This window comes from Aplidium turbinatum, chromosome 13, assembly GCF_918807975.1.
Source record: "Aplidium turbinatum chromosome 13, kaAplTurb1.1, whole genome shotgun sequence".
NCBI lineage: Eukaryota > Metazoa > Chordata > Ascidiacea > Aplousobranchia > Polyclinidae > Aplidium > Aplidium turbinatum.
Window position 1 is genome coordinate 15,085,340 of NC_137484.1, and position 12,411 is coordinate 15,097,750.

The window sequence follows — 12,411 nt, forward strand, 5'->3', positions numbered from 1 at the left end:
TACGTCTCATCACAACATACGAATCAAAGAAATTGAGAAAGTCGCTCAATTAAATTCACTCGGACACACAATAAACTAGAGCACAAAAACACCGTCGTAGGTAGCGTGACTATTTACTTTGTCAAGACTTTTAAACCGATAAACTTTAGTCTGAACTGAACTGCAATTTTCACGTTTTACGCAGTAAATTTTGAACATTACAGGCCCACTTCACCTTATGTGAATTAGCACGTGAAATACGTGATTTGGTTGTCAACTTATTGTGATCAAGTTAGCAGTACGTTTAGTTCGAAATATTTCTTAACACAGGTACAAATACTTACCCCTTAAATATGTTGTTCATTTAAAACACGCCTGTCCAATGCCATCGGTATATTAATGTGATTCAGCGACGGTAGCAAAAAAAATTGAAAAAAATGTTTTTTACGGTTTTTGGAGATTACATGACCACGTGTCCTTAGATCTGCCACTCCAGCAAGCATAGAATCGTACATGCTGAGCAACTCAATTCGCGTTGAAAACTTAACGAAGTTTTTATCTTCCAGTGCATGTGTGAGGTGCTTAAAAATGTGCACTAGTGCTATTTCACCTAATGAATTACAGTTCAATAATATTTTAAGTACTTGTCCAAATGACTTCCATATTTTGTCGCAATTTACAAATTTGTGCCATTTTTTTTTTGTATTTTAAGGCTTTTTGCGTGGCTTTAGTTTTAACGGTAACGCAGTTTACACTTTTAGGCCTACATTTTAAAGAAAAATGAAAAACATTGACATAAATTTATTGCTGAATTGGTGAAGTTTCATTTATGTAATTAAAAAGGGCCCAACTCAATACTAAATAAAAAACGACTCGTTTTTCATTTACAATATTATGCTAGAAAGTGGGCTACCGAATTCCTCTTTTTCGGAGCCCACGTTTATATGAGACTATGTTTCCATAAAGTAAACAATAAGTAAGGCAAAGCCAATTGGTCCATGGAGACACAAATCGTCTTTTGTTACCATTCGACAGATCTGGACGTTGAATCAACGCATAAAGCGCTGATTTTGCCAGTCAAGATCTTGACAGCCACTAACAAAATCTCATAAATAAACCTTCACTTACCTCTGATATAATGTATTCAACCACAAAATATCTTTGAAAATACTAACAAGACTTGGGTGATGTTCAAATGTCTGTTCTGAGTAAAAGTATACTTCACTATAACTAGGAAAAACTTCAGCTAGAGCAGACGACTTACTGATATGAAACTGAAACTGCAATGAGAAAGCAACTACAAGTTACCAATGCATTTATAAAATTTAATAGCAAATAAAAAATCTAAAAAGTCACATGTGCCTTTTTCGATATTAAGACAGTTTTGTGATGTGGTCATCTTTTTTCTTAATTCGAACAAAAGGCCCTCGCCATGTTCCCGCCAGCAATCAAACCGCAACTAACCATTTCTAGGTCAATAGAGCATTGGTGAAATAATGAACAAAGATTTAACACCTTTGATGAGCGCATAGGTGGCAATTGTAATAATTTGTTGAGAATATTTGAGCAACAAATTACTTCTTCTGAACGCTAGTAGAGCGTCTTATAACGTTAATTCAACGCTCTATTATTATTTCAAAAGAATGTCAAGATTTTAATCCTTTCGACTAAAAGGACTAATTAGTCTAACAACGACTACTCATCTATTTGTTACTTTACTTTACAATAGATTGAGTTTCTTGCAAACTGCGATTAATCTGCAATTTCGCATTGTTCATTAATGGTGAAGCAATATAAAATTCTGTAAATCTTGAAGTCTACCGAGCTAGTGGCGAAAGCCTTCCAACATTGATCAGATAACTCAAAAATTTCGACACACAATGGAGAATCTGGGCCAAGCAAATAAAGCTGACCGAAAAAAGGTGACCAAAAGCCGAGTATCTACAATATGACACCTTTGAGTTCTATTCAACCAGTAAACAAATGATGACACATTTTATGCCTTTTAAATATAAATTTTTTGAAGCTTATCTGTTCAAAACTGTAGAATCCAGACATTTAGACAGTGATGGAAAATAACTCAGCTTGAAAGCTACCAAAATTTATGCAACATGTTGAAAGAATAGCAGTGTTACGTCGGTGAAGACTTCAGTTACTGTTGGACAATGGACATTAGTCATTAATGTAACTCTTATTACTCCGTATGATCTCAATTAGCCTACTGTAAAGTCGTTTTTCGTGCTGTACATGAAAGATTTCTGCAACATTTTTCACCAAACTCTTTTTCCGTAATTTTAGGACAGTTTTAGTCTCAGCTTAGTATGTATATTAATTTGTGATGATTTTGTGACAGGACCTCATTTTGAATATTGTCAGACCCAGCGGTATCGTTACTACAAGTTTTGTTATTGTTGCAAGATTCAATCGCTTTAGACCTGCTTAACGTTGTGCAAAAACGTGAAATAAATTCTGAAAATTCTTACAAACTCCAAAAAGCATCAAAATTTTCCATAAACCATAACACCATGACATTTTTGATACAGGGTATTAAATCCGTCGTTATTTATTTGTATTGTCATTTAAAATACTGTAAGACGTCCAAATTTCTAAAACATGCTTCGACAGCCGCTGCTAAATAGTCAATCAAGTACATCAAAGTATTCCCTTAATTTTAACAACCTAATACCAATACCCATTTCCAGTATCGTGGGTCGTTGTAAAGATGTTACAGCGATTAAGTTACATGTCGGCTATTGACAGAAACTGTCTGCCGTCTTCCACCTGTGGACAGACGTGCGTCAAGCATATAGTTAGCGATCAATTAACCAAATGGAAAGTTAACTTTATTCAACCTTTTATTGTCGTTGACAATATCGAATGGTAGAATAAAAAATGATGTAATATTGTGGAGTGCATCACTGATTCAATCGGATCTCAGGGGTATACTATTTCATACCTGAATAGACGAAAAAGTATTTGATTGCGGGCACCTAATAGACCGTATTAGGCTATATCAATTGCTAGGTTGGCTAAAAAAGTACTAAAACATTGTCTTGTAACCACGTAAGGAAATTAATTATTAGACATTCGCTTTTCACGTTAAGGTTTTCGGCATAGACAAAGATGCTATGTCGTGAACACAATTTTTTTTTTTTTTTTTTCAAAGATGGACTGAAAAAGCTGTCTTGCAGACCGTATAACCTAATTAAAACAAAAACAGTGGTTTACTATTTTTACCATGCGTGAGTGTAGTTTTGTAGTTTTACTTAAACTGCGATGAATTTTGATTAACCTTTTAACTGAGTTTTAATTTGCCGTGAGCACTTCATTGGATGCACATTGCACACAGTACGTTTTCGTTTCGCATCCAAACAAAAATAAAGGATCATCCATCCAACTGGACTTTCCCTAGTTTAGCAGCGCAATGTTTTAATTTAGGTTGTCCAACTCAAACACCTTGCCTACATGCCAATCTAAATTTGAAACTTACTTAGGCTACATGTTTCGATCACAGCAGAAGGAAAGCTACCGCAAGTCAGATATATCAACAACATTTAAGTAATTTATTGGTGATTTTCCATAATAAACAATCACTGTTATCTTACATTAATAGGCTACGGAGCTACACCGACGATAGTCAGATAATTACTCAAAATACTGACATAATTCAAAATGAACGATTCGAGATAAACCATGCACTGCACTAAGACTGCTAAACCTTTTAGTTTAGTGTGAGGACGTCATGTAATTCAATTTTTAGAGCAAATTTTAAGCATCTCAGCCTTGACCAGGGCCGTTGAGAAGAGATTTTAGGCACTTACCCCCTGGCCGTCGTAACAGCATAACAGTAACACACTTCTAAAAGCATACGTCGTGTTTTTTTTTAGATTTTTGGGCTCCCAAGAAAAGTTTCGGGTCGAGTTTCCCCGGGTCCAAAAATACCCCATATTAACACTCCTGAGTCTAACAATAACAGGGATGCCCATTGCCCAATTTTAAAACCAATCATCATGCACTTAAGTAACACAGAAAGTTTGAAATCTGTACTATTCTCAATGTAGCTGGCAGTAATTTTTCTATAATTATCAGCATTATTAATTCGTTTGGCAACTCTAACTTCGGGACCGCTACACGGAAAAAACTAGAACATCACACGGCCAGGGCAAAAGAGAAAATTGAATTGAGTCCTGTCTTTGTCATGAGTTACCAAGGGGGGTGGGGGGACTTATATACCAGTCTCAGGTATAACCTGTCTACCCCCCATGGTAACTCATGACAAAGACAGGACTCAATTCAATTTTCTCTTTCGCCCTGGCCGTGTGATGTTCTAGGCGTTACCTCGCTACACAGCCTCAATTTTTTGTTTATTGCTTTGCCTTCTTCACAATTGGATTTTCCCTAGTTGCAGAATTGATTATTATTGAACTGTTCTGTAGTAGCCTGTCAAAAAAGAATCAACACTCAACAGTGTAGGCTACCAAACTTTAGCTTTTAGTTTGGGGCCAATGGGTATCAAGAGGATGCGTTTCATAAACAAATATTTTGTGCGCCACGTTGGGCGCACATGCTATGCTTTGGACACTCCTGTAGCCAAACACTGAAACCAAAATCAGACAGCAAGGACCTGCAGCTAGAAAAGTTAGCATACTACTTTCTTTTATATTTATCTGCTAAAAAAATTAAGACCTATAAAAGCAGTAGGCTACATGTACAAACAAAACCGTCTGAATAAAGTTAAGACTATCTTTAAACACCCTTGTTTCTAGCTACAACAACTTTCACATTTCCCTGCCTTGTTCAGACAACGTTTTGCATTTAACTGATCATACGGTTCATACCTTCATACCTTGCACGCAACACGAGTTTTACGCATCATGATTTTTCCCTCTGTTTTTGAGTATTAATATGTTGAAATATTTATTGTGATGTAACAATTACATAAAATTTTTACTCATCATCATCATTTTGTTCCTTCCTCGTATGGAGGGTTGGATACAATGCGCCATTGTTCTCGACCATGAGCTGTGCGTACTGCACATTCATAAGTTAATTTTGTCCATTTTGTGATGTTTGTTGTCCAAATCATTCTTGGTCTGCCTTTACTTCTTTTACCGTTTATCTTCCCTTCTATTAATGATCTTTGTAATGAATTTTGCCTTATTGTGTGTCCGAAATACTTCAATTTATCTTCTTTTGACTGTTTTTAAGAGCATTTTGCTTGAATTGAATTTGGAGAGTACTTCATCGTTAGTGATCTTTTGTTTCCATGAAATTTTTAACATTTAATTTAACTCATAATCCAAATTTTTCAACATTGTTGATACGCAGAAGTTGCAATATTGTTTCAACTTCTGCAGAAAGAACCTTGTATTGCAATTTCTTTTAGAAGTAGCATAGTTACCACTGGACAGGACCGTGTTAACCACCCCCCCCGGCCGAGGGAGGTGGGGGCACGGCTGATTAGAGGTCCACTCATTTTAGTCTGTTAAATATTTTTTGACCGTTTAAAAAATCTGCTACAGAAGCTAGATATTCTATAGTTTAATATCATGCAAGGCGTATTTACTGCTTTCCAAACTCCTGACTGGGGCCCATGTCTGTCTAGGGGCCCACTCATATTTCGTTCATACAGCGTTTTCGGCTTGTAATTTTACATGTACCGGTAATATAATACGTAATCTTTTCCACTTTGTAAAATTTTCCCGCTCGCTTAACCACATTTTATTCACCGAGCCGGTAAAATTAGGCATGCATAGTTTCAACAGGATTAAGGGAGTAAAGTTGTTTGTGTCCCACAAAAGCTCACAAAAATAATATGTAATATTCCGAAGTAAGCACTGCGTATTCAAATAGCCTAGTTAATTAACAATTAAGTTGACAAGTTTCATTGTTAATCGAGATAGGTTATGAAGTTAAATGTGTCGTGAAAATGCTATGAGTGAAACGAAAGTCAGGACACCTCAGATAGATTTTCGAAGTTCTCTAGTCTAGACTGCTGAAAGGCTACACCACACTACGCTATAGCCTATAAACTTTCAAGAAAGAAATTATTGAAATCCTTTTGTGATCGTGAATGACTTCTTTTTAAATGGTAGGCTAAGCTAACTTAAATTTTTAACCAAGCCTTTTACTCCAATCTAATTTTATTTGATAAATTTGGCTACATAGCCTATCAAGGGTGTGTCTTGATGAAACATTATTGCTCCTAAAAAGTGACCAAAACAAGATTATATTTGCCAAAATTGCCTGGGGACAAGCCTTCCACATCTCCTTTATTTTTTTTCCAACTTTTTTCTACATTCACTACTGCATTGTCAGCATAATCTATTGGGCCCAACTACTCTTTTTTTAAATCTGAAGAGTTGTTCAGCCCAATCTTACCCAAATCAGCCCAATCAGTCCAAATTTAGCTTACATTCATCGTTTTAGCAGAGTTGTTCAGCCCAATCTTTGCTAAAACGATGAATGTAAATTTTTCCAAACACTGAAAAAGTTTATGACCATAAATTCTTTCTTAATTTAAACTAAAGCAACTGAAAAAATTAAATTTACGTTTAAAAAAGCTTCCTGAGAGACTGCGGAGGTTGGGGAAACATTTTTGAAGGCCGAAAGCTGACAATGCAGGCTCTCTTGTTTAGATTAAATGCGGTGCAAACCGAGACATGTGGATTTGCAACCTTCGAAAATTTTCTTGCAAATCACGATTTTGTCGACCAAACCATCTTTCTAAAGTAGACAAGGTCGTTTTCCACCGTCCGTACAACACCAACACAGTTTTAATATTCGTTTAAAACATAACTTACACTGAGGTCGGGAACCTATGGCTCGCGAGCCATATATGGTTCTTTTGACGACGACATCTGGCTCGCAAAAAAATCCAACCTTCTAAAATGCAAACCGCAAAAGTTTTATCTTAACTTTTCATTACAATTTAGAGCTGAAAATACGTTCAGAATGCACCAAATTAAGTGTCATTTTTCATTTTTGTTTGGTGGGGGAGACCTCTCAAACCCCCCGCTGTTTTTCTCCTCTTGCGAAGGCACGTTTCCACTTTCAAAACACAGGGTAACGTTTGTTAGCCTACCTTTGTAAAGAAAACAATTAGAACATTTTGAATTAATTCTTGAAAAACAAATCAAGATAGGCTATTTGCGTTTAAACATTGTCTTAACTAAAAATATTACCTTCAAAGCAAATAAGTTGATTTGTTTTTGCGATATTGAAAAAAATTCTGGCATATTAATACATAGTGTGGACAGGCTTAAAACTATCTCAAGCTGCCAAAGAGGAATTTATAATCATAAAGGTCACCTGCTACTTCCATGTCCCCCATGAGGATAAATTCTCAAACTTTCTTTTGTTCACAGCAAAAAAAGAATATTTTTATTTCCAACAACAGCTTTTTATACGCTATTATGTGTTGTGTTATGTCAAATTTATACAAAGTAGGCCTATCCATATTTCACTTTCAACATTCAAGTCATGGCAGTGTCTCCGCATATTTTATTGCTCCAACACAGCAGGATATAATAAAAGTGCTCTGACAAGTTTCCATAAAGAAAAATTTCACTGCTATTAATCACTATCACTGATCCACCCAATAGGGTTAATAATGAAAGATTTTGTGACAAAATTGATGCAATCTTCTCATTGACCGTTTGTGCTACTTCGCTGTGAATCACTCAAGCAATCAGCCATTTGACGCATATGACTAAACAGAAGTTGAAGCTCCACTGATGAAATGGGCATCAGCGTTTTTACATTGGCGAAATTTTGCTAAATTTGACAGGGAGTGAAGAGAACGTATTGCTTTTGCTAAAATTTTAGATCATAAATGACTGTCGGACAAGGCAAGTTCTGACCAAACGTCTAAGAAAATTCTGTTTTGTTCACCTACAGACATAGTTAACGTTTGCGTTAAATAGACAAATAAAAATCAGCCAACTGCCATCGTTAGAATCTAAACGTATTTTTAGGACTATATTAACAAAAATAGGCCATGCGAAAACGAAAGCTTGCAAGTTGCAAATCCCAGGTAGCACCCTTTGATTTTATGTGCGTGGTTTTATGCAATGATTTTCAAACAATGAACGATCGTTCGGACAAAGGCTACTAGTGTTAATGCACAAATTCCTAAATATTTTTTGTCTTGTAAAAGCAAAGTTTCTAGATCTTAATTTTGTTTCAAATTCTTTTTACTATGAAAAGCTGCGCTTTGTTACATTTCGAACAAAAATGTATTGAACAACCTTTTGAGTTTTGGAGTAAAATCTGAACAGGCCAGATTTTTAAATCTAGCTTGTCAGGGCATATAGCTTCCTCCTACTGCCTTCACTCAAGTTTGTCCAATACTATTTTCATCAGAAAATAATTGAAAGTTGTTGCTTGTGCTATCAAATCTAGGCTACTTTAAAACTCATTTGCTTTTAATCTTTTAACGAATCCTTTACAAAAATAAAAAAAGCTGTTTGTCATGTTGGGTATTTTGTCTTTCGAGTTAAGCCTCAAAGCAAAAACAAAATATATCTGTGTAGTCTTCCTAAAACATATTTGACAAGATTGCGGTTGACAAAACAAGGAAAACTGGCAGAAACGACGTAATAGGGCTTTTGTTGAGGTGAATAAAATTGCTTGGACAATTTGAAAGTGTTTATGAATATTTTATAATTTGTTTTGTGGTGACCGATATTGCGCAGCATTGGTCCTACCAAAATTATAAATTAGTTTCTTCAAATTTAACAGCTATCGCTCTGCAGAGCACAAAACAATAGAATTTTAAGTCACTGTGGTTTAGTTTTAGACAGTTCAAGTTTCTTTCAAAATTTCCCGAAGGTTTGTATTAACATTTCATGGTTTAACTCTCTAAAAGTAACTAGGACTACTGTTAGATAATTGGGTTATTCAAACAAGATTACAGGAGACATTAGATATAGTTTCACAAACTGTCTCTGGTGTAGTCAATCTTTGCACCCTTTTAGCCAGAATTAAAACATCAATGTAAAAGTCAGGACTTTTGTGGTTGTGAAATCTATTGGCACAAGTGCTCAATTCCGGATTTACCCAACTTGCAAAATGTGTACACATCGAATCAACATAAAAAAGACGAATGTTGCTAACTTGGAAGGGGAGTGAATGCTTCCAGGCAAAAAAAAAACAAATCAAACTTTTCAATCACGTGCGAGCAAGCCAAGGCGCACACACATAATTTTATAAGAAAACCGATCATACCTTTACAAAATTTATCACTTTTTTCGGTCATTAAATGTCATTTTTGCATTGAATTTACGTCTGCAAATGTGAAATAGTTCTTTTTGCATTGACGTTGATCCAATTTAAAAAGGCACAACACAGACACACATAATTGCACAATAATACAGACTCGAGCTACCATCATCAAATTTGTGATCAAGCTTTAACAACAATTGGCGCCCAGCAGAGGAAGGGCTGTCTGTTACATTGTTACTACTATTGTTTTGTTACCAACTTCTATCCAAATTGCTGCAATTCATTTGAGTTTTCACAACTGCAAGAGCTGGCTAAGTTTTGCTTTTCTGTGCTTTGAACCATAGGCATACGAAGCCGAGTAATGTAATCAGATTTAAGAGTTCTAAGTTTATCACAACATTAACAGAAAAACACAAAACCGCATTCAAGCAAATTCCATATCATTTGTTTTTGTACTTCGTAAACACAAACCAACGTCTAAAACTATAACTAAGGTTCACAGCAGAATTATAAAAGATAAAAAAATTAACTTTTGATTAAATTTTCTTACCAGATCGTCTGTCGCTCTTTGATGTCACTTCATCTTTTTTTATAACTCTCGTTTGTTCCAATAAACTTTCAGTATCGACCAAATTTTCTTTGTCGACTCCATTGACCACAACACCAAGAGATTCGGGGAGAAACTTGAAAGTATCATCCACAGGAAGATTGGCCAGAGTCATAGAGCCCCTGACAACAAGGTTGTTGTGATTCTGACTTGAGTCTTGTTTCTGTAGCGCATTTCCCACCTGCATGATTCTATCGTTGAGTTGAAACGCATCGGAGAATTTCTCTACGCTCATGATGCCATTCATTTGTTGAGGCTTTTGCTGCTTTCTGCGTGACATAATTTATCCCAACTACTCAATGACTACAGAACAATTACCGCTCCAGTACACTTAAGTAATCACTTTGCCCTTTTTTCTCACACACGTGCTTTCTGTCTTGTGTTGAAGAACAAAATGCCATTACCATGGCTTTGCCTTTATGGTAAATGGAAGCTCATTTTTTTCCTTGGGGGTGTTTGTCCAGAAGGATTTGCAAAGAATATTGAAATAACACAACTGGTTGCAGGCAACATCAAAGTTATATGAGAAGGTCAGAAATACTTGTTTGGACAAAAAATGCTGCCATTTGGATAAGAATTGCTATGTGTAAACTACGATTTTTCAAAGTTTTTCCTTTACCAAAAAATTCATAAAGTAGCATGCGATTTTCATATTTTTGCAAGGAGTTTTATAAAAGTTTGGGTACGCGTATTGTTTTATTTAAAGTTATTAAAACCAGTTTTGTTAAGTAAATTTGTCCAATACAAGTGTGTGGAATATTCAACATAAAATACGATTTTTCTCGCTACGTTTGTATATTTATCAGGTAAAAAACTGTTGATCTCAATTGACCAAACTTACCAAAAATCATAAAGCAATATTCTCCAACACTTTGTTTACTAATTTTGAAAAACGTTTAATGCACATAAAACTGCATCTCTTAGTTTTTGTAAAATGGTAAAAAGCATGCGTACAACATTAGCAACAGCGTTATCATAGCCTTAATCATAATTTTTGCCTGTACAGAATTTGCTTTGGTAGAGTTTTCAACGTGAATCATGTTCATAATTCTCCCGATTAGAAGCATAATCAGTGAAGCAAAAAATAACTTTAAAGTCAACTGGAACGATCCCTGAAGAGTAAACTTACACGAGTTATGATTCTTCGATAGTCAACGACTAAACAACTCTTTTTTAATTGACTTAATGCAGAACGGCATGATGAAGATGCATCAGGGAAAGTTGAAATTGCCTAGGCCCTAAACAATATCGAAAACTTAGTAAAAACAAAGTTACGGTACTTGCTGTCGTAATATCTAAATGCACTCTACTCGTTTCTCTTAGTCTTGTTGTTGAAGCATCAAAAACTTTGTAGCCTATCATTTGAGACTGGATGGTCACTAAATATGCATTTGAGCATCAAGTGAATATATTTTTGTGTTTATCTGACGTTTTTGTACATAGAAATTACTTTTCTTCATTGCGTTTTTTGAGTAGGCTTACATACGTTTTGTTTGTTCAATAATGTTCTTTGTGATGGTTTGTCTTTTGTATGCTCCATTAAATATCTGAATAGTTTTGACTCTGAATCATACAGCAGCACCCACTAAGACAAGTATTCATTAATGGCGACATCAGGGTATTGCCTACCCAATTGAGTTCCGCGTTTATATTTTTTATAACCTTACACCTTGCAATATTTCCATATAACTGTCCTTTGTTGTGTAATATACTTTTGCTCGAATATTTCACTTACTTTAAATTGTTGTTTTCATGAAAAAGAAAGTTACAAAAATTGATCACCATCAATCATAAATTCAATTTTATGAAAATGTATTCTTTTTAATTCAAAGACATTTGAAAGTATTTTTGAAAGCACTGGAATAAATGAGGCAGTCGAGTGTCACGAAATCAATGAATCCGTTACGAATTATTATGTCGCAAAACTCGAAAAAATCATAATGGAAATATGAATAAAATAATATTTTTTTGAAATATGAGACTACAAAAATAATTTTAATTGCTTTCTAATTACACCTCTCAAACTTGTGACCAATAGAAGAATTCTCTTCCATGTCAATTCAACGGATCCTTTCTTTCAAACAACATAACATTATATAACATATCGGTTTTGAGCCAATCGGTAATATGAAGTATGGTAATCAAGTCAAGGTTACAAATACTAATTAATTTTAATATCGAAATTTTTTTGCACAAGTTTCTGAGTTGCGTATTCGATTCATTTCAACAAAATGATTTCAAAATATAGATTGTATGGCTGTGTTCTTCAGAACTCCTGAATCAAGAGCAGTTAGTCTTGTCACTGTCAGAGATTGCGAGAATAAGAAAATGTCAGCCACAGTCCGCTTCAATAGTTCCATCGACATGTTTGGGCGCGTGAATGTAAAAGCCATAAAATCAAGCATCGATATTTCAACTTTGCAGTGCACTTCACTGAAAGCTCTCCATGAATTGGCACCTAGAGGTTAGTTAGACTAAGTTATTAAAAAAAAAACACTTAAACAACAAAAATATTTTCACAGTGTCAACTACCGTACACAAGCGTGCATTCATTGTTCGAAGTCCATATAAGAGAGTAAAACTGCCAGATTTTTCTTTAA

At 35.0% G+C, this 12,411-nt stretch overlaps 1 protein-coding gene across 5 annotated transcripts in view; it reads right to left on the minus strand.

The window, feature by feature from the left end:
• The window catches only part of LOC145781854 (uncharacterized), a 40,612-nt gene extending 30,523 nt beyond the window's left edge, over positions 1-10,089 (minus strand). For 2 of the 5 annotated variants that reach the window (XR_014290795.1, XM_082593534.1), the window contains exon 1: positions 9,755-10,089. Coding sequence is in view for 1 of the 5 variants with exons in the window: in XM_082593534.1 (XP_082449660.1) it covers positions 9,755-10,058 (304 nt within the window). In the remaining 4 variants the exon portion in view is untranslated. Of the gene's footprint in view, positions 1-323; positions 423-1,107; positions 1,215-4,317; positions 4,422-9,754 lie in introns of those variants that run through there. The other 3 variants (XM_082593535.1, XM_082593537.1, XM_082593536.1) reach the window with 3 other exon arrangements.
• Between the last annotated feature and the right edge of the window lie 2,322 nt (positions 10,090-12,411).